Source organism: Onychomys torridus, chromosome 8 (genome assembly GCF_903995425.1).
Source record: "Onychomys torridus chromosome 8, mOncTor1.1, whole genome shotgun sequence".
Lineage (NCBI taxonomy): Eukaryota > Metazoa > Chordata > Mammalia > Rodentia > Cricetidae > Onychomys > Onychomys torridus.
Window position 1 is genome coordinate 71479295 of NC_050450.1, and position 23702 is coordinate 71502996.

The 23702-nt window shown below is 50.8% G+C and overlaps 2 protein-coding genes across 4 annotated transcripts in view; both read left to right on the forward strand.

Annotated features, from left to right (window-relative positions):
• Nucleotides 1–6662, forward strand: part of Ap2b1 (adaptor related protein complex 2 subunit beta 1) — a 118068-nt gene extending 111406 nt beyond the window's left edge. Inside the window, exon 22 of the mRNA XM_036195554.1 lies at nucleotides 4146–6662. Coding sequence (XP_036051447.1) covers nucleotides 4146–4220 — 75 coding nt within the window. The 3' untranslated portion in view covers nucleotides 4221–6662. The remainder of the gene's footprint in view (nucleotides 1–4145) is intronic.
• A 4384-nt stretch (nucleotides 6663–11046) lies between these two features.
• On the forward strand, nucleotides 11047–23350 carry Rasl10b (RAS like family 10 member B). Of its 3 annotated transcripts, none has more exons than XM_036195802.1 (4): nucleotides 11047–11287; nucleotides 14436–14792; nucleotides 20023–20147; nucleotides 20886–23350. In XM_036195802.1, the coding sequence occupies exons 2-4, from the start codon at nucleotides 14577–14579 to the stop codon at nucleotides 21154–21156; spliced, it is 612 nt and encodes a 203-aa protein (XP_036051695.1). In that variant the 5' UTR covers nucleotides 11047–11287; nucleotides 14436–14576; the 3' UTR covers nucleotides 21157–23350. The 3 variants fall into 3 exon arrangements, with proteins under 3 accessions (XP_036051695.1, XP_036051694.1, XP_036051696.1); XM_036195801.1 differs by lacking the exon at nucleotides 11047–11287 and adding an exon at nucleotides 11500–11799; XM_036195803.1 differs by lacking the exon at nucleotides 11047–11287 and adding an exon at nucleotides 11500–11799 and having other exon boundaries at nucleotides 14441–14792.
• Nucleotides 23351–23702: the final 352 nt, after the last annotated feature.

The following is a 23702-nucleotide window of genomic DNA, read 5'->3' on the forward strand; positions in this document are numbered from 1 at the left end:
AAACATGGCCGCACATGGTACTGGAGAAGGAGCTGATAGTTCTAGATCCATGGGCAATAGGAAGAGAGACACTGACTTGAGCATTTGAAATGCCAAAGTCCATCCCTAGTGACAAATTTCCTCCACAAAGCCACACCTCCTAATGGTGCCACTCCCTTTGAGCCTATAGGGGCCATTTTCATTCAGACCACCACAGCAAAGCCTTACCCAAAGCCACACTTCTGCCAAAGCTTCCCTGATGCCAAGAGCTACATCTTAGACCTGTGGTGGGAGAAGGCAGAGTGAAGTAACACCACCTGATGGCCACATGGGGTCTGATGGGTGTGAGCACCTGTCCTTTAAAGCTCCAGAAATACTTGTATTTATGCCAACAAATATATGGTTAAAAGGTTTTGGTAAAGTTAGTATTCATATTCAAAGCTCCACCGTTTTCATATCATCTACATCAACAAGCTATTATCCTATGCTGGGGTTAACAGGCTTCAGACAGGTATAGGCCAGGTACTTTGAGAAGTCTCCAGTAACAGTGGCCAGAGTTTACACTGGCCATTTGCACTTAACTGCAGAATAAGATTGAAGCCCTGCACAGGCCAGTATTCAAGTTCCCTGGCCTCCAGAAAATCTACATCTCTGAGCGCTGGGACTTCACTATGTTTAATGCACATGAATTTGAAGACATGGTAGCTGAGAAGCAGGTTATCCTCCATGCCTGAGGGTCAGGGTCATTCCTACGTGGCAAACCCTGTACTCTTAAAGACTCTCACTGTGTTAAACCCATCCTCACCTCACCAGTCATGTTCACTAGTAAATCTTATATCCAATTTTAAATAATAATAATAAAAACCTATGCCCTAGGAGTAAATTCAGTGTACTATGTATAAATAAAAGACTTTAAAAAGAGGCTGGGTCTTGGCCTAGCAGCACACACCTCTAATCTTTTACAGCTCTCAGGAGACAGAGGCAGACAGGTCTCTGAGTTTGAGGCCAGCCCAGTTTGCATAGAGAGTTCCAGAGCAGTCAGGGCAATATAGTGAGAACTTGCCTCTCAAAAAACAAAAACAAAAGCAAAAAACAAACAAACCAAAAAAACCCAAAAAACAAAAAATTAGCAGAAGACACACTAACATGAACATCAGCACACACCAAAAACAAAAAAGGCAATAATGGTTGTAGACATGATTCTTAAATAAATGCTAAAAAGGGGGGGGGGGGCTCTGAAGCTGCACCTTTTACCATATCTGTGTTTTTATAGTAGTCGTAGATTGTCTTATTTACATTTATCAGAATTCTCTTCATGACTGGTAATAAAATAGCAGTTTTGCAAATGTCCTAGAGACTGTAAAAGACCAGTTAGATTGCTCTGTGGGGACACACTTATGGTCCTGCTAATCCAATCCTAACTGGGTCTCACTTGACAGAAGAGTAGCCAACTCCCCACGAGTTGCCCCCTGACCTCCAAACATAAATGGCTTTAAATAAAATATCCCACAGCATTCTTTTATTTTATGTGTGTGTGTGTGTGTGTGTGCGTGTGCGTGTGCGTGCGCGCTCAATCTGTAGCCAAAGGTTGAAGGCAGTGTCTTCCTCAATTACTTTCTACCTTATATTTAGAGACATCGTTTCTCTCACCATTTTAGTTAGATTGGCTGGCTACTACACCTGCCGTTTCCACCTTCCCCTAGCACTGGAATCACAGATGTCTGCCACTGTGTCCAGCTTCTTACATGCTCATGCTTATATGGCAACTACTGTACCTACTGAGCCACCCCAGCTCGGTGTTCTCTTTTTATGAGATAGTGTCTCACCATGTAGCCCAGGCTGGCCTCAAACTCAGAGCAGTCCTCCCACCTCAGCCTTCCAAGTGCTGGGATTCAGTCTTTAGCTACCACCTAGCTAACTTGAAGATTTTAGGATGTTAATGTTTCAGGAAATTCAGAGTTGACCAAAATCTTGTTTACCCTTGTATGTTAAAAGGACCAGCCTTAATTTTATACTTCCTAGGGGCTCAGGAGAGAAAACTACAAACAGCGAGGACTATTTTCAGGAAACAGAATCTCAGCACACTGAGCTCTTTAGTCCATTTGCTTTTATTTCTCTGGGATAAAATCGTGTCTATACAACTTCAGTTCTGTTCTCATGCCTGGCTCCTATCTTGCTGATTTCTCTCTATATTTATCTACTGTTCCCTCTAAGTTCTACCTTTATTCTCTCATCTAATTCTGCCTCATCTAAGTCCTTCTCATCTCGTTCTTACCCAGTTAGTTCTTCCTCATCTTCCATCTCGTCCCCACGTTCTCTCTGGTCAAAATCCTCCTTATCCCTCTCAGTTCTCCAGCCTCAAGTTTTTTACCCCCTTCCTCTCCGTCTCCTCATACCTCTAAGTTCTGTCTCCCTCTCTGAAAATAAAACTGCCTTTTTTATCCCTTTGACCCTCATCTGTCCAAGCTATCTACCATTTTTTTCTGCTGGGTGGGGGAAGGTGTGCTTGGTCGCTAGGCAACCTGTGTACAGCTAGATGCCTCTGGTGATAGTTAAAGGGAGATCTGGAACTAGAGGTAAGATCTGGGAAAGGAGGAAGTTAAGCTTAACACATCCACCAGGCCTTCTCAAACAGGTAGTCTGGATGCTAGGGTCTGTACTTAGAGAGTACAGAGATATCTCTGACAAGGTACTTTCTTCCGTCTGGGGAGGGACCTGGCTGGATCCTGCCAATGACGATAATTACAGGGAGGCTTAAACTGGGGTTCTGGCTGAGCATAGCTGTCAGCGCAGAAGGTTATCTAAATATTTCTAGAAGTGGCTAGGTAAGGAGTTAGAGGTCTATAAAGTTAGTAAGACTGCAAGAAAAGGAGGGTCTGAGCTAAATTGTATAAAGCTATTACTTAAGGTCCACTTGACCTAGGCGGTATCTCCTTGTGGAATTTACCTTAAATCAGGAGACTAGCATGTGGTGGTCAGGACTGTTATTTCTGTTAGTCCTTGAATGTGGCTAAGGGAGGTATCTGATTCCAGTGCTTAAAGGGAAGAAACAGATGCACTGGGGGGAAGGAAGCCTTTCTTGAGGCTGTTCTCCAAATACCTTGACTGGATATGTCCAAAGATTGATCAGTCCACACTGTAACAATTATTAGGGAAAAATCAATTGGGAATAGTTTTATGAAGGCACACATGACTTTCATAACAGAAGACAGCTGATATATAACAAGCCAAATAACACCAAATGCTCCCTGGGATTTGGCTTCCTCTGAAGGAATTCCTTGATCCCTTCAGGTAGTGGCTTTGCCATAACCAGCTGAGTTCTTATAATACATTCCTGCGGCCTATAGCAGTTTACCTTTTTTCCCCCCAAAGTATTTTCATCTTGGGTATTATGGTAAATCGTCGGGGGTCTCTGCAAAGAGAGTAAAGAGGTAAAACATTGTGAAATCTCACAGCAGTACACTGAGGATAACTGTTACACATGTATTATTTTTCTATGTATAGAGTATAGTTTGCATGCTTTGCTGTTATTATTGATAATATTTTGTTTAGCCCAGATACAGTTAAAGAATCCAAATTTGGGCTTAATTTTTGTCCTTTAACATGAGAATCTTTTTTGTTGATGTTTAATTTGATAATTGTTAGACTAAAAGAAGAGATGGTGGTAGGGGATGGTGTTATCAGAAATGCCCGATTCCTTTGTTTAAAGACGGAGAAAATACCTCAGAGCAGCTGCCAAGAGCTGCTATCCAGTCACTCTAAGTGTCTGTCCCTGGTGGTACAGAAGGACCAGTGCTGTGGACCTTTACTTACCATGACCCTGTCCTTGTGAGCAATCCATATCAGACAGGCACTGAGATCAACAGCTGCAGAGACTGTCACCAAGCTAAGGGGCTTCCTCAGTACTGACCTCTGCACCTGTGTCAGAGCTCCAGAACAGTGGTCCCCTGGGACCAGTGGGCTGTAGGGAGACACACAGCACAACTTGACACCAACCAAGTAGAAGTTGTAAAATCTGTGGTTTGTATTAGTGTGAGCTGTCTGTTTGGCTGTCCTAACTGTAGAGTGTGTCAGAATGTCAGAAATCGTCGTCGTGACCTGAATGCTTGGGTGCATTTGGAGCCAGTGCTGTCCCCATGCTAATGCCTCTTCTCTTCCTTTCACAGCTGTCGCTGAAGTGTAGAGCCCCTGAAGTCTCTCAGTACATCTATCAGGTCTACGACAGCATTTTGAAAAACTAATAAATGGGTCCTGTACCCTCCAGCCACCCTGTAATCGGTGCAAGCCAAGAACTCTTAACTGAAGGAAGTCGTACTGCTGTGTAGAGCCTGAACACTGCGCCACCCACCCCGGTAGTGACCAGTCACCCTGTGCTGACATTAGCATCACCCCGTTGGATAGGTTAGCTTCCCGTGACACGTGTGACCACTGCTCCCATCATTCCCCACCTCTGCCACCTGCCGCTGCTCTCAGGCCTTCCTCGTGAGCTCCTCCATGCTGTGCCAGTGGCTAGCTCTTTCTACACCCTCTTTTGAGTGTAGTTTGGTATTTTGTGATCAGAAGCTCATTTCACAAGCAGAAAAAGGCAACAAGTTAATTAAAGCAAGGAAAAGTGTCACTGAAACACAAACTGCACCTATTGTTTTATATTTTGTACAGATGAGAAACTGAGGTAGAACAGTGAGCAGAAAGGGTCACGTGACATCATCAAACAGTCTTAGGGGAGATATAGGTACGACCCCAGCCCCTTCTGGGGAGGGGGTCTCTTGTCTGTGGCAACCCTGCTCCTGGCCATTGCATCTTCACTGTCCCCTCTAGCCAGTCTTCCCTTGGCCAGGCCTTCAGGCTCCTTTATGTCCCATGCTGTCTCGTTTGGTGACTCTGTGCTTGACAGTGGTGGTCTTCATTGATGTTTCAGAGTGCGGGACACTGGGCCTGCAGGCACAAAGCTGAGAGATGATAGAGCTCTGTTTCTTCCCACTGACTGAGGAAGCTGAGGAGAGATGTTAAGAACCCAGTGCCCTCCCCTAGCCTTCTTCCCTCTGCTCCTCAGGGCCAATTCAGATCTAAAGTCAGAGTTTTAGAGTTCAAATAGACTTTAATGGCTTATCCAACCTTGTTTTTCTACAAAGAAAGGTAACAGGCAAAAAGTTTATTATTGCCGAAGCCTCTTGGCTCTTGAGTAGCAGAGCTGAGGCTGGTTCCCTGAAACTCCACCAGCTTCCCTGTATGGCTGGCTCATTGTTCTCGTCCTCGAAGCCCTCTGCCTCTCCTGCGCCCGCCCGTGGCTCTTTACATGCTCCATACTGAGTTTGGTGCTCCCCCATTCATTGGTGTCAGGTGGCAGTCGACATATTCTCAGTTACCTGAATGTACATGCAGGTAACAGTGAAAGGGAGCTAACATTTGCCACACTCTCTTAGAGCCACGTTCTGGAAGCTAGCCAATAAGGGTAGAGATGCTGCCAGTTTTCATTGTCCCCCAGCTCTCTGAGCTGCTCTTCATCCATGGTACTCAAGCTCCAAAGCAAAGTAAGATCATCCCAGAAGTCCAGGTAGTTCTTGTCATCTCTCAAAGGGCTGGGGATGTGAGGTTCCCTCCCTTAACACATTGGTGTGATTCATCAAAGAATGCCTCATACCCACTCCCCTGCTCAGTACTCTTGACACTGTCTGAGGTGGCACAGCCTGGTACCTGGTGTTCAGGCTCCATTCAGAGTTCCCTGCTCAAGTCAGAAGCATGCCAGCATCCACAGACTCATGCTGGACTCAGCCCTAGCCACTGGATCCAGAGGAGAGGTTGTGGAAAATCGGAGTAGAGACCAACTTCCTTCAGCCGTGTGTCTGGAATGATCCTGTTTCCTCCCATTTGCAAAGCTTCTCAAGTTTCCATAAGCCTCGAGAATCTTTAAGAGGATTGCTGGCTGGTGGAAGGGAAATACATCCCTCCCTCACCATGTGGGGAATAGGAAATACTGCAGGGTTGTGTGGGAGGCAGGTAGGTTGGTGATACGTTGGGTGGAAAAGCAAGTTGACAAAGTTCCCTTGTTGAGACTCATTCATGGAGTCAGTTGGAGATGAGTAGTACAAGGGTTCACACTATAAACACAGTCTTCTCATCTCAAAGCAAACTGTAGTTCCCAAAAGAAGAGTATGTGTCAGGGCAAGCAGGGAGAACAGTTTGATGCCAGGATGTGTCTACCCCTGAAACAGGCCTCTCAGCCTCTCCAGTGATGGATAACAGCTCCTGTTCTCTGCTGGCCTAACTGAGCCGATCCATGATGTCTGACCCCATGGGGAAGGCACCTCTCATTTCACCCCAGGCAGTGTGGGGTTGGGGAGTGATGCTTCACATGAAAGGCTCTCCAGAAGAGACGGTCTGTAGCCTCTGCCACAACTTCCCTTCAGGCTTGACCAGATTGGGAGATCAGGGGTCAGGTTCCCCTGTGTCTGCTCTCCTTGGCCTATGTGTCTGTGATGCACACTGGAGTATAGAGGGTAGGAGTGCAAACACACCAGAGCTCTTTCGGGTCAGATTCCCTGAGTGTGTGTCCTCACCCAAGCCTGGTCCATGGTCCATGTGTCTGTGTTGTGAAGCTTGGGACAGTGGAGCCAGGTGTGAGGGTAAAGATTGCCCTAAGAATGCTTATTCTTCTGTTCTTGTTGGGATTTGTTCTTGGGGGGGGGGGGTGGGAGAAACTTTACCTTGTGTATTCATCAATAAACTCATTTACACAAAACAAAGTTTGTGGTGTGTACTATGTTCTCAGGACTGATAGCCCAGGACAAAACATAGCTGGCCAGAGAAGAGACGTCAATAGCCTTTTCTTTTTTTTTTTTTTTTTAATAACCCTACCCCTCCCAGGGGCTCAGCCAGATGAAATTAGGATTGAGAAAAAGCCTTTATCTCAGGAAGCCACCTGTTGTTCAAGTCTCAAGTCACCATAACTTCAGGAAGGTGTGTGCATGCAGGGGAGCCAGCCTCCCTGGCAGCTGTCCCTGGGACACTGGGTAGAATGGCAATGGCCTTGTCCACTAGGTCTTCAATATCTGCCAGCATAGCCAAGGGCAAGAACAGCAGAGCTGCTGCGCGTGGCATCTGTTACCCAGGATGTCTCTCAGCACTCAGGTGCAAAGAGGCCTCTTGAAGCCAAGGTCCGCGTGTTCCTAAGCAAACGGGATAGCCACTGCTTTAAAGAAGTCAGCCCGAGAAGTCCAGCACTGTTTAGTATTGCTTCAAGAAGCCCCTGGGCAAGTCCTTGTACATCTCTCACAAGTATAGACAGAGTTTGGAGTTTTCAGCTCTTAGTACCTCAGAGTAGTTGCTTTTGGTGTCTAGACAATGAACTGACTTTGGTAACTAGGGCCCCTCCACCGGGCTTCCAAGCTCTAGGGGGACCCTAGAAAAGAAAGGGTCCCTAAGTTGAAGTAAATTTCAGGCTATTGAAGAACAGTCTTGAGATCTGGGATAAGGTCAAGCAAAGCCCAGAGGGGCCCCGCTCAGATGCAAGTCACCTGGAGAGCTTTCAGAAATGACTGATCACCGTGTTCAAAGAGTAAGTCAAGGTGAGGGTGAGGTGACCCAGTGGTAAAGGCACCTGGCTATTGGATTTACATCCCTGGAACTTGCATGGTGGGAGGAGAGAACCAACTCCTAAACCTGCCCTCTGGCCTACACACACACACACCATGGCATGCCTGTGTTCCACACATACACAGACACAGTAAATAAAAAATGTTATTACCTTAAAAAATTTAATACCCAAGGTTAATGTTGAGCCACTTAGGACTCACTGGCAGGGAGAGGCTTGAACCTGTTCATCCGTGCTCATCTACAGTAATACTTGTGATAGAATGGTAAAATACTCGGTGCCCATCTGAATTCAGCATCACCTGCTCTTCAGGGGAAATGTGGCACCACATCTGACTGCATGGCAGTTTCCTCTTTCACTCCATAAAAGGTTCTCCCCTCCTACTCACTATATCCAGCTTTGCTAAGTCCTGAGGATAGCCATATGCTCAGCACAGCTGACCACCCCCACCCCCAACTTAAACCTGTTTTCAGAGATGACACTGTTCTTCCCCCCCCCCCCCCCATGGGCCTCAGGTACATTCTGAGGACTCTCCGATCTGGGCCTTCCTCCTCCCACTGCATGCATTAGTACTTCCGGTCTTGCTTGGACCCTGATTTTCCCCTGCCACCCTCAGCTCTAAGAAGCAAGAGCCTGTTTATTTTAATAGCTGTTATGGCACTTGGAAAGGATCACACCTCCCCCGTTGTTACCCATTTCTATCTCCTGAACACTAATCCTAGAATCCCAGCCAGCCCCCAGACATGGTATTAGCAGCAAGGATGATTCTTGAAAAGTTTCAAGTTGGCTTTGAACTTGCCTTCTCGGTTTCTCAGCTAGCTTTTGCCCTGCCGTGCTTGATGCTGCCAACAAGGGGAAGACTCAGTCGGGGGTTGATCAGACAGACCTACATTCTTATTTGGAGAAGTGCCTTGAAGAGCTGTTTCTGGAGCGTTGTTTGGGAACAACACTATCATCTCTAGGATCAGGTCCTCCATCAGGCAGAACCCCAACACATTAACTCAGAAAGTGCCTGTTGGCATGGAGGATGGCAGGGTGAAGTTCGGTATTAGCTGGCTCTGCTTCCATTCACACTCTACTCACAGCCAGCCTCTGACATGGCAGTGGGAGTCCTCAGCTACAATGGGACACAGGTGGACCTGGCCCTTCCCTCCTTCCATACTCTGGCTTTGCATGCTACAGAGGGCACACACAATTGCTCACCTAGAACCTGAGTTTGTGAGCTTGCCCCTCAGCCACCAGCTATCCTTAGCTGAACCACAGTCACAAGAGCCACAAAGCCGGACAGATCCAAGGACCAAACTCCTTAAACTTTCTCAACAAGGTAGTCCTAGTGATACAGAAAAGTAAACAGGCCCAAATGGGCTCTCAGCAAAGAACAATGAATTAGCTTCAATTCGGGCAAGTAGACCATTTTATAAAGATACTGCCACTGTTTCTTTTTTAAATAAAAGCAGTGCTTTACATGACATACCTTGGAAGGCTGTTATGCCATCCCATAACCTGTAGGGTAGAGCCTTGCGGGATTTCTTAGCTCTAGTCCCCCTCAACTGAAATGGATCTATGTCCTGGAGGAATAACAGAAAGCTGCAATCCTTGGGCAAGATGAGGAAAGATTTTTGAGATGCAGTGGGAAGGAGTGTCCTGGATGATCTAATGAAGCTAAAGGGATGTCAGTGACTCTACTGGAATCCCTTGGGGCCAGTCACATCTGATCCCCAGCCAGCCCCAAAGTGGTGCTCTGAGAGAGGGGCCCTGACCTTCCCAGTCCTAATCTTGTTCCGGGTACTGCCCCAGCCCTTCTCAAGCCCACATCCTAACTCTAGGAGCCCACCTAGAACAAATGGACACCCCCAGTGGTGTCCATCCTGAAAGATCAGGCCACACACTGGGGCTCCATACTGTATTTTGTAAAGACTTCACACACCTTGGTTCACTTATGTCCCGTCTGCATCAGTGGGGGAAAGGACTGGAATCTGTTTCATAGATACATGTTCCTTCTTGTCTCCACCACACAGTACAGGGCAGGGCTGGAGTCAAATACAGAGCTGTCTTCCCCGGGAAGCCAGGCTTATGACCACGGCACTTTCTGCACAGCAGAGATGGGGACAGCATTGAGAAAATGCCCAAAACACAGAGCCCAGAGAGAGAAGGGAAAGAGAGTCTGTGAGATAGCTGGAGCCCACAGTAATTGAAAGGTTTGGAGGAGGATACAGTCCCAACGGGAAAAAAAAAAATCCTCGGGGCCCCTTCTCTCTTCCCTCTGCACGATCTCTCTCTCTCTCTCTCTCTCTCTCTCTCTCTCTCTCTCTCTCTCTCTCCCCTCTTTCCCTCTCTCCCTCTTTCCCTCTCTCTCCCAATTAAAAAAAAAAAAAAAAAAACCCTCAGTGGGTGGATACAGACCAATTTCTCTTTGCCACCCTAGAGACATTTAGTGCCCAACTGTGATGCCCTCCTTCAGAGCCCTTCCCTGTTTCCCATCCATCCAGTCCAGGACTGAGAACAAACCCTTGGTGGTTTGGGTCAGTGATAGTCTTCATCATCAACTTCACTGGACTTGGAAACACCCAGGAAACACATCTCTGGGTGTGCCTGTGAGGTTGTTTCCAGAGAAGTAGGCAGCACTATCCCGTGGACTAAATAAAAGGGCAAAGGGGAAAAACTGAGCTTAACCTAGCATTCATCTCTGCTTCCTGCCTGCCCACATAGTGCCAGCCACCTCTCATTCCCACCGCCTTGCCTCCTGGCCACAATAGACTGTCCCCATAAACTGTGAGCCAATATAAGCCCAATCTCCCTTAAAATCACTCTCATCAGGCATTTGCCACACCAAGGAAATAACTAGAACAGGGTCTCTGAGGCTCTTTGGGGGAAGGGGGGCAGGAAGCAGTAAAGAAGGCACACAAAGCCTTCTTTGAGGGCAGAGGATGTGTGGGAAATCCCTCCTTCTGATCCCAGGGACCAAACCTCATGCACAGCAGTAGGCACCTGAACAGGCTGACGCCTTGCAGCCAGAGACCTTGTGTTAACCTCTCCCAATATCTTTTGACACCCCGGCTTCTTCCAGCCTGTGGGGTTCTTTCAGGTCTCTGGCCTCTCTCCTCAAGCCCCTCTAAAGAGTTGGCCCACCAGCTCGGCCCTCCTAGACACCTTAACTTTTAACACAGCCCTTTATCTTTGACTCCCCCACTGGACTGTGAGCCCTCTGCTGAGCTTTCACAGCTGCCTAGCTCATGACTCAGCCTTTGCATTCCACATTTTGCATTTAAGTACGAGGAGTTACTCATCTTTTCTCAACCTCAGTGATCTCATCTGTAAAATGGGGGGGAAACAGAACCTACTTCATAGGACGTGCTGAGGATTTAACTTGAGGATTTAGGCAAAGCTCTTACCGCACTGGGATGTTACCTACTGATGAAAATAATATTGGTGAGGATTGTTTGAGAATAAGTACAAGAGAAACTGCGCCTGGCAAATGCTGGGCTCTCACAGAGGAGAGGGACTGCAGTTTTAGAGGAGTGGAGGTCATGCTTTGGCAGGGGACCAGATTTGCTTGGCGCTAGCCTGGTCTGCTGCTGTTCCCTGCCGCAGTGAAGGGTGAGAGTGACCACCCTCTTCTACTCTGTCCTCTAGGGTTTGGAGGAGCAAGAACCTGGATGTCAGCATCCAGAGCAGGACACACGCTGGGCGCCTGCCAGTCACTGACTGACGAGACCGGTAAGGGTCAGAAGGACAGGACGTGGGGAGGAGGGGACCGAGGGCCCAGCCGAGGGCAGGGTGAGTGGCTGTTGAGGGCAGGGAATCGCAGCAATGAAGCCACAGGCACCGGGGCCTTTCCGCTCCCCGCCTCTAACTCCTCCGGGTTCGAGCCACATTCCCCCCACCCGGGTGGGGGTTGGGGGGAGCCGGGAGGGAGATGAAGGTCGAGGTTAGGGACTGGGGAGCTGCTCCCGCGGCGCCCGAGTGAATCCGTCGGGCTCGGGGACCCAGCGGAACCCCCGCGCCCGCCTCCCCCTCCGCGGGTGCGAGTGGGGCGGCGCGCTCCGCAGGGCGAGCAGCCGAGCGACCCTCCGTGCTGCGGCCCCCCGCGCCCCAGCCCGCCGCTCCCGGGCCGCGGGCGGCGCCCCTCACTCTCCCCCCGGGCGGGGGAGCCCCAGGCAGCGCCGGAGCCCGGGGGGAGCGCGGCCGCGCCGGCCAGGGCAGGGGGCAGGCAGCCGGGACGGCCCCGGGTAAGCGGGTGGAGGAGGAGCGGGGCGGCCGCGGGGTGAGGGGCGGCCCGGTGGCGGGGGCTGGGGGGTGGCGGGGCCGTGACCGCGGGAGTGGAGCTGGGGCCGGAAGCCAGCGGGGTTCCCGCAGCCCCCACACCTGCCACTGACCATCGGGTCATCGGGAGCCCGGCATCCGCGGGTGCCCCCACCCCCACGCGAACGTGGTGGGGACACACCGCGCGAGCACTTACTACGACCCGGCTTTTAGGGTCCTCAGAAGCCCCTGACCTCCCTCCCCAGTGTGAGGTAGAGAGACCCAAGTCCAGGCCAGGGAAGGACTGGAAAGGGGCTGTGGCCTGAGTGTGTGACCCCTGTCTCTTGCCGGGAGCTGACTGCAGAATGCAGGCCCTGGGGAAGCTCAGGGGTCCTGGGCCCTGCTTCCTGAGACAGACCTTTCACCCCCACATAACTAGGCATGTGGGTTTAGTAAAACGCTTAGACCCAGGATCTGTGCCTGGGAAGAAGGAAGGGCTATCTGTCCCCTTTGAGTTGGGGACAGGGCCACACTTAGGCCTGGTAGTTCCAGAGGCTGGCCCGAGCTCAAGGGGGGCTGTTCTTGCACTCACCCCTTGACTCCCAGACTGTACCTTGTTTTTTGTTTCTGCTACTGCTAAGAAAAGAGTTGGATTGGGGGCTTGAGAATCTGCAGGTAGGGTACATCCTGAAACCTCCAAATCGCCACACCCAGAGTGACTCCGGACTCTGTTCCCTTGTTCTTTGCCCTCTCTTATTGCCCAGGACTCCCCCATCCCCACATGCTTGTGCTGTTATGTAATTAACCCAGCTGAGCTTTGCCAAGCTGGCGGTATCCAGGGATGCCCCAGAGGCCTAAGGACCTGAAGGGACGCATGTGGTGGAAGGGTTGGTGCTGTCTCTGCTGGGAGCAGGCTCAGCAGAGCACCTGTTGGGGAACGGTGCATGAGGCACAAAGGAGGTTAGAGTCCTAGTCTTAGCTTCCCCGGGTCTCTGGGGTCTTGTTTTGATGGTGGATGGTTGTTTCTTCAGTAAAATGACAGGCATCGTGTACATGCACATGGGTGCCGAGGGAAACACACAAGTATGTGAGTGCATGCAACAGTAAATAGCGACCCCTTCCAAGATTGCCAGGAGGTCCAGCTGAGCGGCTGGGAAAACCTTAGGTGACTAGTAACCACTGTTCATTGCAGACCTGCTCCGTGCCAGGCCCCGAGCTTTCCATGAACAACCTCACAACACCTATGAAGTTTCCTGGCCAAGGTCATACTTCAGGTGAATGGCAGAGCTAGGAATCAAACATTGATGGTTCTCACTCCAAGCCCTGTCTTTTATTTACCATTGCTTACACATACATACCCATAGATTGAGTGCTTTAAATCAGGACAGCCTAAGGGACATTCAGCTATGAATTGTGCATGTATGAAAAGAACTCCATCTCCCAGAACACACACACACACACACACACACACACACACACACACACACACACACGAGGCTGAAAACCATGGCACCATCAGATCCTCGTAAACCTACCTCCCTGCACCCTTTTACTAACTGTGATCATCATTCAATCTTCCGGAAGGAAGACTGTCTCCTTCCAGCTAAGAGATTTTACTTAGATGTCTTGGAAAGGGGAGCTGTGGACTCCACTTTACATATGTGTGGAGCATGGCTCCAAAGCAGGTGTTTTACCCATAGACCTACAGCTAAAAGATAATCAAAGCTGGGTTTTGTGTCCAAGCTCTAAAAGTCACAGGCACTAAGCAAGCGAAAAGCTAATGAATTCATGTCAAAGTCCAGCCCCTTCCTGGGCAGCAGCTGTGTGCTGCCAGGCCCTCTGAGCTCCAAGGGATGGCGAAGACTCAGACCCTGCTTTTAGCCTGTCACTGTTTAGAGTCACTAAGCTTAAACACGATAAGTAAGTACTGCAACCTGTAGAAAGTAGCTGCAGTTTGTAGCTGTGTGGTTTGGGGCACATGGAGCTTCTTCTCTGAAGTGCAAATAGGAATACTTTTCCCTTCGGGGTATTGTATTGACCGAGGATAACCGTGTAGGCGGGCTAGCAGCCAGTGCTCAACTGTGTTGCTCTCTAGAGTCAATGCAATCATCTAGTTCAGTGGGACTTTGGGAAATGCTGAGGGCATTTTGGGTCATCGTGGTAACTGGAGGCTGCTGTTATACAGTTATCTCCTGAAAGCCACAAAATTAAGATGTCCAGAATATGAGTCCTGCACAGAAGGAGTTTCCTCCCCCGCCCCCGTCCCCTCCCCAAGATGCCAAGAGGGCACCTGTTCATCAGGATGTGACTGAGACCCAGAGGAGTTGCCGTTAATCCCAGACTTGGGGCTGGGACTGGAATTTGAAGGCAAGTCTAGAGCCGTCTCCACTGTGCGTTGGAGTATGCTTTGGTTGAGGGGAATCAGGCCACAGTGCGCAGCAGGGGCTGCAGGAAGAGTGGATTAGGAAGGTGAAGAAGCTTGGGGGATAGATTGAGATATGGGGTTCTGGAAAAGGGGGGCTCTCCAAAAGGCAATGACAGCTTCAGCGAAGATCAGAGGTGAAAGACAACAGCACAAGTCCAGGGATGAGCCAGAGCACTGAGCCTACCTCTTGTCCCCCAGTCTAGGTGGTGGCCGAGGAGGGCCAGAGGCAAACAGAGGGAGCAATGGCTAGTCCTGACGGTGGCTGAGCCCCCAGCCCCTGGAATATGCAGCCCGGAGGAGCCCCAGGCAAGGACGCGGTGGCGGAGTGGGGCGGGAGGCATGGTCTCCACCTACCGGGTGGCCGTGCTGGGGGCGCGAGGTGTGGGCAAGAGTGCCATTGTGCGCCAATTCTTATACAACGAGTTCAGCGAGGTCTGTGTGCCCACCACCGCCCGCCGCCTCTACCTGCCTGCTGTGGTCATGAACGGCCATGTGCACGACCTCCAGATCCTGGACTTTCCACCCATCAGCGCCTTCCCCGTGAACACACTGCAGGTAAGCTGCCCACATGGGCGGTCAGGCAATGGGGGAGGGGAGACTCCAACCCTCTCTAGCTCCCCAGTTCTGGCCCTATGGCCCCCGGGAACTCTACACTACACCTTGGGCCTCCCACCTTAAAGCCATCCCGAGAAGCTGCTCATTGTGTGCTGGTAAATTTCGAAGATGTTTTGGTGATTGTTTCATGGGTGCCAGGCCCTGCACTGGGCACCAGGACTGAATAGTCAGCAAAATCAGATATGGAATTTGCTTTCAAGGAACTCATAGTCTGATGAGGAAAGACTCACAGACAGATATTATACAATGATATGAATGTTGCGATTGAGGGAGATGAGAGAGCAGAAGTAGCCCTGGCTGGAAGGGCCTGACAGACTCAGGTGTGTGGGGCCACGGAAGGGGAGGTCTCCACAAAGCAGAGACTGTGGAAGACGAGTCTGTTCAGACGCTGAGCTCTTCTGCCATGGCCTCGAAACCTCATTGTCAGCAGAACAGACTGAGACCTGAGAAGGGGTGTTCTCAATGACTCTGGAGACCCCAGTCAGATCTTTTGCCCAAGGCCTGTTCTCCCTGGCACCCTATTCCCCAGCCTCAGGACTGCCTCTGGGCCCCTTGCAGAATTAAATTCAACTATCTCCCTTGCCTGCACCACCCAGGCACCTTCCCCAGCTTTTAGAACCGGGGCCTCTATACCTCTCTCTCCCTCTGGCTTGAGAGGAAGTTGGCTGCAGGGGAAGCAGAGCTCCCAGATGTGTTTGCTCACTGCAGAGTTCTCTGGCCAGAGAATGCAGAGGCTTGTGGGTATATCCTAGAGACAAGAACGAGCCCTGGCCAGTTGGGACAGCAAACTCAGCCGTCTCTAGCTGAGGTCTGATGAGCTCAGCAGTGTCTCAGCAACCCTAACCTGGGTCCATCATGTTGTGAATATTTGACTCAGCATCCCAGGGAGAAACCTGATCCAAGCACATGATCCACAGTGTGCCTGAGAGGTCAGGGCAGTGAGTCACAAGCCAGGACCTTCTGGTTCTCATTTGGAAACTTTGATGAGACCTGGCTCCAAGCCCAAGTTATTCTTTTCATGTTCAGTTGGGTATTTATCTTTACTAATTTCAGAATGGGTCAGATGCAGTGTGAACGCCTCAACTGTGGCCTAAAGCAATCCGTGTCCACTTCTGGCCCTCCACCCTATGGTTGCTCTCCCTAGCCATTCCTCACTGATGGTTCATTGACACTCAAGTAAGAAACCATATATTCATCCCATCTCCCCTTGTCCATAAAAATAAGCCCCACAATGCCCTGTGTCTTGTTTGGTGCTTAGGGTAGCACCCAGAGTCTCACACACAGTAAGTTAGCCCTCTACTGCCCAGCTACACGCCCAGACTTCTACCTTTTTTTCACTGTTGTTTTTATTAAGAGACAGGCTATCGTATGCTGCTTAGGCTAGCCTTGAATTTGATCCTCCTGCATAGACCTCAGAGCAGCTGCGATTGCAGCCATGCACCGCCAAGTCTGGCCCTTGCTTCTTTAACATAACATTTTCGTTTTTGTTTGTCTTGTTTTTTATTTGTGGGGTTTTTGTTGTTGATGTTGTTGTTTTGTTTCATTTTGTAGCCCTGGCTCTCCTGGAACTCATATGTAGACCAGGCTTAAAGAGATGCCTCTGCCTCTGCCTTCTGGTTGTGGGGTTAAAAGTGTGCGCCACCACACTCAACGTGATAACTGGAGCTACTATTTCCTGTCTCTCTCTGGAGAACATCCTCATTCTTTTCTCATGGCTGCTCAAACTCCACTGTGAAGTTTCATGGGTTCCGCACTTATTGGACAAAAGGGTGGTTTCCAATCTTATACCATTTGGGTCAATGCCCAAATGAATAAACAGCCTCGTGTGTAAGTCAGTTTGCACGTAGGTCACTATATCTGCAGGATCAGTTACTGGAAATGGCCTCGCCAGTTCAAAAGATAAATAGACATGGAATTTGGAAGGTGTCTCCAAAATCCCTTCTCTAAAACTTGTATGTATATCCTGTGAAACTCTGGGATTTTTGACACGCATTTGAACAGTGGTTCTCAACCTATGGGTCATGACCCCTTTGAGGAATACCTTATTAGATATCCTGAATAACGGATATTTACATTATGATTCATAACAGTAGCAAAACTACAGTTATGAAGTAGCAACAAAATAACTTTATGTTGGGGGTCACCACAGCATGAAGAACTGTATTAAGGGGTCACAAGCATTAGGAAAGTTGAGAAGCATTGCCCTAGAACATGAGAGAGGATATTCTCGATGTGGTCTGTGTTTGTGTTTCTGATTGTGAGTGAAATTGTGTATTTTTCTATATATTTAAGGCGTTTATGTTTCTGATTTTGTTTTGTTTTGTTTTCTGAGAACTACTAATAATCATCTGCCTGTTTTGAGTTTTTATTATTGGGGGTTTTGTTTTTCAGACAGGGTTTTGTGTAGTTCAAGCAGATCCAGAACTTTTTCTATTGCTAGGGATGACCCTGAACTCCTAAGTCTCCAGCCTCTACTTCCCCAAATGCTAGGATTAAAGGCATGTAGCACCATGCTTGTGTGATCCTCCTCTTCCTCCTCCTCCTCCTCCTCCTCCTCCTCCTCCTCCTCCTCCTCCTCCTCCTCCTCCTGTTTTTGAGACAGGGTCTCTCTACATGCATAACCTTGAATATACTGGAGCTCACTCTGTAGACCAGGCTGGCCTCCAACTCACAGAGATCCACTTGCCTCTGCCTCTCAAGTGCTGGGCTTAACATGTGTGCCACCACACCTGGTGACCCTTTTCTTCTTGATTAAACCTTATATTATTAGATGCTAAGATCTCAAAGATTCCACCCCTGGAGCACAGTGAAGGGGCTTAGAGTACAGACATCCTAAGGAGGGACTTTGAAAGCTCTACCATCAAATATCAACCTTAAGAATCTTGATGGCCGCTTTCTAGGAATAAAATAAAACAGTATGTCCTTGGGTCTGAGCCTATTACCTCCCACAGTCCCCTCTCCTCCTTCAGAGCAGGAAGCTGAAGTTAGAGGGCATGTGTGCCCTGCCAAAGGAGATGCCTGAAAACAGGTGACTAAGGCCAGGTGGCTGAGCCCCTCGAGCTATATCCCTGGAGCTGGACTCAATTCCCATGTCTCCTCCTCTGTCTCTGTCTTTGTCAGCTAGAGATTGAACCCAGGTCTTTGCGCATAAGCACATTCTTCACCACGGTGCTGTGTGTGCAGTCCATCCCTTGACTCAATACAACCCGAAGATGGCCTCTGGGGAACAAATTAGAACGCCACATGGAACACAATGGCAGGAAAGCCGAGCTTTCTCCAGTCCTCCCTTCAGTCAAGGAGTGGAGGGACAGCCCAGCCAATCTGGAGCTTTCTGCCATTCCCTTTTATGAGCCTCCTGAGAGGAGTGAGTGGGAGGCATCCTAGGGTCCCCTTGAGGAGGCAGTATGTTGGAGGAGGGGTGGGGCTGTCACCCTCAGAGTCTGGCAGCCTCTCTCCAGCAGCCAGGCAGAGGACTTGCAGAATGCAACCTATCCTCCCTCCCTCCTCTCAGGGGTCTCCATTCCCCCCATGGGGTGAGAGAGGAGTTGGCATAGGCATGCAGACCCCTGTCCCCTGGGAGGTAATGGTGTCCCACCAAAACCAGTGTTCCCTAGTCTTGGAGGAGACAGGTTTGTGATTTCCTACATTCTTAGATCTGTCCTCTGCATTCTGCCTCTGCACCAAAAATTAAAACCTCAGCACAAAGATGCCACATCATCTCCCCAGGGAAATCCACTGCAGCATCTCCCCAGCCTTTGAGCATGGAAGTGCCGTTCTGAAGTCAGACTTCCCAATCCACAGCTGCCACCCAAGTCTGCCCCCTTCTGCTTCAGCTGAAACTCTTACCTCAACCGCATACAAGCTGGGCCTGGAGCTATGCCTCCACAGCCTTCTGGTCATTGTGTGTACTGGAGATGGAGCTCAAAGCCCCACACATGCCAGGCTGTACTCTGTGACTGCACTGTGTCCCTCTCCTCCCCTTCTCTCCCTCATGAGAAGAGGCCCTGGCTTCCTTTGTCCCGAAGCTTCAGGGACAAAGCTTTCTTCACACTGCCTCCCTGAGTATCCTTTTGCAATGACATCTGTTGGCAGATTAACCATCTAATTAATCCTTAGGGAACCTTCTCGTCAGCACATTTAACCTTTCCAAGGGCCTATTCATCTTGAGCTGAAACCCCCCTCCCCATGAGAAGTTCTCACAGACAAAAATATTTTTTAAAAAAATTCAAATAGCCAAATAGCTAGGTATGGTGGTGCATGCTTGTAATCCCAGCATTTAGAGGCAAAAGCAGGAGGACCTAGTTCAGGGCTAGTTGGGGTTACATAGGAAGATTTAGTCTATAAAGCAAAACAAACAGTCTTATCTTCCTGGAACTCCGTAGGCCTCTGCTCTGTCTCCCCCACTCTGCCCCCTTATGCTCCCCCCACCTCTTTCTCTCTCTCTCTCCAGGCTGCAACCCAAGGGCTGTTAAGTTAGGGATAGGATTTACTTTGCTCCTGGTTGCAGAAGCTTTGGTTTTCAGAACCATGGAGAGAGCTCACTAGCAGGATTACTGCGGTTAAACTAAAAACAAACAAAAACAAAACAAACCCCCCCCCAAAAAAAAAAACAGGGTCCTGGCCTTCTTGGGTGCTCACTGCAGTTGTGAGGAACCAGAAATAGGATAGCTGTAATCAGAGTCCACAACCTCAGACACAGGAGAGGATGGGCACTGTCCTCTGATTGCAGGAAGGGTGGCAAATCCAGGCTGGCCTGGGGCGGGAGGTTGGGGGGGACTTCATCTGAGCCTTGGAAGATATTATTACAGTAAGTACAACCACTAGGTCAGGGCTGTGCTCTTAGGGGAATTCAGAAATGCACTTTGAACAAAGGACTGGATTCGTGGGTGGGTGGGTGGATGGATAGATCAGACAGAGCTAATCTCCAGATCCTCACAAGATAGTGTGGTGGGCCAGGAAGTCAGTCAGTCTGTGACTTGCTCTTTCCTGGCTGGGAAGGGGAAGTTACAGCTCTGAGCACATGTGTTCACAGGAACCTGGCCTTCTGCGGGGGAGGGGATAGGAAGCTCCGGTGTGGTGGTAGGTGAGAGCACTGTCTGTTTGATGGGAGCCTGGGGGCTGGAAGGCCTCATGGCTGCTCTGACTGTGGTACTGGCCGGGGGTGTTGCAGGAGTGGGCAGATGCCTGCTGCAGGGGACTCCGGAGCGTCCACGCCTACATCCTGGTCTATGACATCTGCTGCTTTGACAGCTTTGAGTACGTCAAGACGATCCGTCAGCAGATCCTGGAGACGAGGTGAGGAGCTGTGACAGTCTATTTGCTGCCTCAGTGGATGCCCTAATGCTAGCTAGCCTGTCTCCAGAAAAGAGGGACATGGGCAAAGGTGACACAGGCAAGGGTGGGGAGTGGGGGACGCGGTTCACACGTGAAATGTATGCATTTTCCGGTTCCCATGTGGCCCCACCCTTGTCTTTTCTTTCTCTGTCTTCTCTTTCCTTCTTCTTCTTCTTCTTCTTCTTCTTCTTCTTCTTCTTCTTCTTCTTCTTCTTCTCCTCCTCCTCCTCCTCCTCCTCCTCCTTCTTCTTCTTCTTTCTCTCTCTCTCTCTCTCTCTCTCTCTCTCTCTCTCTCTCTCTCTCTCTCTCTCTCTCTCTGGCTTCATTATGTAGCCAGGCTGTTTTGATCTCAAAAACCCCCTACCTCAGGCCTCCCTAGTGCTGTAATTACAAGTGTGGGTCACATACCCCACTTCTGTTGACTCATTTTGGGACCCCTACTCATGATGTAGCTTCATTAATGGTGAAGGGCAGGGGCTGGGGGTACATGGCCTCAGAACAGTTGACCTATAAGCCTCCGTTTCCTTGTATGTAAAATAGAACGATAGTATGGACTTTTTTGGATCCAAAGATGTGCTCTTTAGAGATGTAGACTTCCCCCAAGGGACTAGGGCTGCACCTGGAACAGAGTACACGCTAGCGCGGAGTCCAGTGGTTTCGAGACTGGCAGCGTCTTCAGAATTCTGCTTCGACCCGCAGGGTGATCGGCACCTCGGAGACGCCCATCATCATCGTGGGCAACAAGCGCGACCTGCAACGCGGACGCGTGATTCCGCGCTGGAACGTGTCGCACTTGGTGCGAAAGACCTGGAAGTGCGGCTACGTGGAGTGCTCGGCCAAGTACAACTGGCACATCCTGCTGCTCTTCAGCGAGCTGCTCAAGAGTGTGGGCTGCGCCCGCTGCAAACACGTGCACGCCGCCCTGCGCTTCCAGGGCGCATTGCGCCGCAACCGCTGCGCCATCATGTGACGCCGCGTGCGCCCTGCTGCAGCACTGTCCCAGCGGAAGGGAGGGCGGGGCGGGGCCAGCCTCCCTCGGGACACCTGGGCTAGAGCGGGGAACCCTCCCGGAGGAGAACTCTGGGCTCCCGGCCTGAAGCACCCCTGCAGCCACACACCTCCCCCCACGAGAATCAGAGGGCGAGAGGGAGCCTCCCGCCACTCCCCAATCCTCCCCTCCGACCTGGGTCTCCCTGGCACAGCCACCTTCAGTGCTGTAGTGTAGTGCCCGGCCCCAGGGGGCGCCACAATCTGTGGGCTGAGAGGGTGAGCGTGTGAAAGGGTGGGGTGAGGAGGTGCTGTCTTGGCCGGGCCCCTGCTCATCTTCACCACAGTGTGTCTGTCTTTGCCCCATGTCCCCCTTTCCAATGTCTGTCCTCTCAAGTGTCTGTCCGTCCTCATTTGTCCTGTCTTTCCCTCCAGTGTCCCTCTCTGTCCCCCAGCTCCGCTCACAGGGCTCTCATTTCGTTCATCCCCCTGTCGCAGGTCCTGGCAGCTTTGTGATGCCAGGCCTTCTCACCGGCAGCACCGGCACAGGGCAGAGAGATGCAAGCGGCCCAAGGACCGAAGCCAAGGGGTCCGAGGGCTAAGGTCCCACAGCCGTCAGGGAGAGAAGGCAGAGCTCTTCCTCATCCAGGGAGACCTCCCTGCCCAGCAGCCCCCAGAGACGCAACCACCTACCTTCCAGCCTTAACTCAATGGTCCCTGCCGGGTGCCCCTCCCCCTTCCTAACCCCAAAGCCAGATTGCCCCTGGGCTAAAATTCCTTTTGTTTTGTTTGATTGTATGGAGAGGAAATTCCCCAAGGATAATTTTTCTCTCCTTGATGCTAGGTCCTACTTCTCTGTTACCTCCTGCACTGGGATGGTCTGCTATGCTGTGGGACGTTGAGTTGTGGGGGACTGGTGGTGGGTGGGCAAGGTGGTGCCCAGGAGGGGTTAAGGTTATACCAGTGATAATTCTGTTTCCCAGTCCAACTGCCTAAGACTCTGCCTCCATCAGGTCTCAGGTTGTCTTGATTAGTCTGTGTAGGGGCAGAGCCAAAAAAAGAATAAGGGAGTTTCTTGTGCCTGGGGGAGGTAGGCATGCATCCTTACCCGTAGGTGGAGGCCCTCAGGATCTGACCCCTTGCCCCAACACCAGGTTGGCCCTATGCCCTAACTCACCCACCCCATTTTCTCCGGCTGCCTGGCCGGGTTTCTACCTCTCGTCACCGGAGCTGATCACTGTCAGTTTTGTACCGATTTAGAAATAATAATAATGGAGAATCTAGGAATGGCCTGAGGGATTGATGGGGGACTTGGAGGGAGGAAGGAAAAAGTGGTGCCACGTCCCCTGCCCCGGCCGAAGAGAGTTCTTGAGGCTGAACCCTCAGCCTCAGCCTCAGCCCTGGTCCAGTTGGGAGGATAATAAGGACCCTTTGTTAAGAGGGGTACAATTGGATGCCCAGCCTTTTCCAGGGCTGCAGTGCACAGACCAGGAAATCAGGTACCCAGAGAGGTGATGGGGAGGAATCTGGGGTCAGGGGTGGGGGTGGGGAATTTGTGGTGTTCCCGTGTGGGAGGGAATCCATGATTCTCTCTTCTGCTTCCCCTACTGAATCTTACTCCCTCCACCCAGCGGGGGCACTGCAGTCCTACAGCAGAGGCCCTGGCCGTGGGCAGCCCAGCGTTCTGGGTTCCAGTCCTCGCTGCCCTGCACAATTTTGGGCTAGCGACTTGCCCTCTCTGAGCCTCCCTCTGAAACAGAGGCGGTGGCTCCCCTTCCCCACACTTCAGAGTGGCTGGGAGGGTAAGGAAGAGGGACGGAAGCCCACTTTCCTCTCCTGCAGCCCCGCCCCTGGCTTCACGGGGCGTGGGGTAAAGATGGCAGCATCTCATGTGCCCAATCACCCCCCAACTCTGAGGCACTCGAGGTGAGGGTGGGGGATCCAGACCTCTGGCTGCCCCCACTGGGGGATCCATTGGAATGTAGACCCCCCCCCCTCACCCTTTCCTCTTCATCCAGGTCTTGGAGTTCAGGTCCTTCCATCCCCATTCTGAGTCTCCGTCCTTCCCCTCCCCAACCAGGGTTTCCCACACAGGGTCTGGAAGTGTGTGTGACACCCATTGAGCTGTTATTGGAAGTCAGATTAAAAATCAGGGAGTGTTTTCCCTCGTTTCTCTACCTCAGTGTCAGCTCTGTTGGTCATGGAGTGGGGAGTGGGTCCCTGCAGGGCATGTGTGGAGCTCCCCAATACCAAAGTCCAGATCAACCCAGGGATCAAAGGGAAAAGGTACTAGACATAACTCTTTTCCCTCCAGCTAACCACAACCACACAGAGGGCACATCACCTGCCCTCACAGCTGCCTGGAAGACTCAATGCTAACTGCCTCTGTCTGCATCTTCCTCCCAGTCAGGGGTCAAATTTAGGGCCTCCAAACATAGCTTCTTGGACACAGAAGTGTGATGGATGCCGTCAACCAGCTCTCTTCACCCTGAGTGATGCCTGTTCTCAGGACCAGGGGCAAATCTTTCA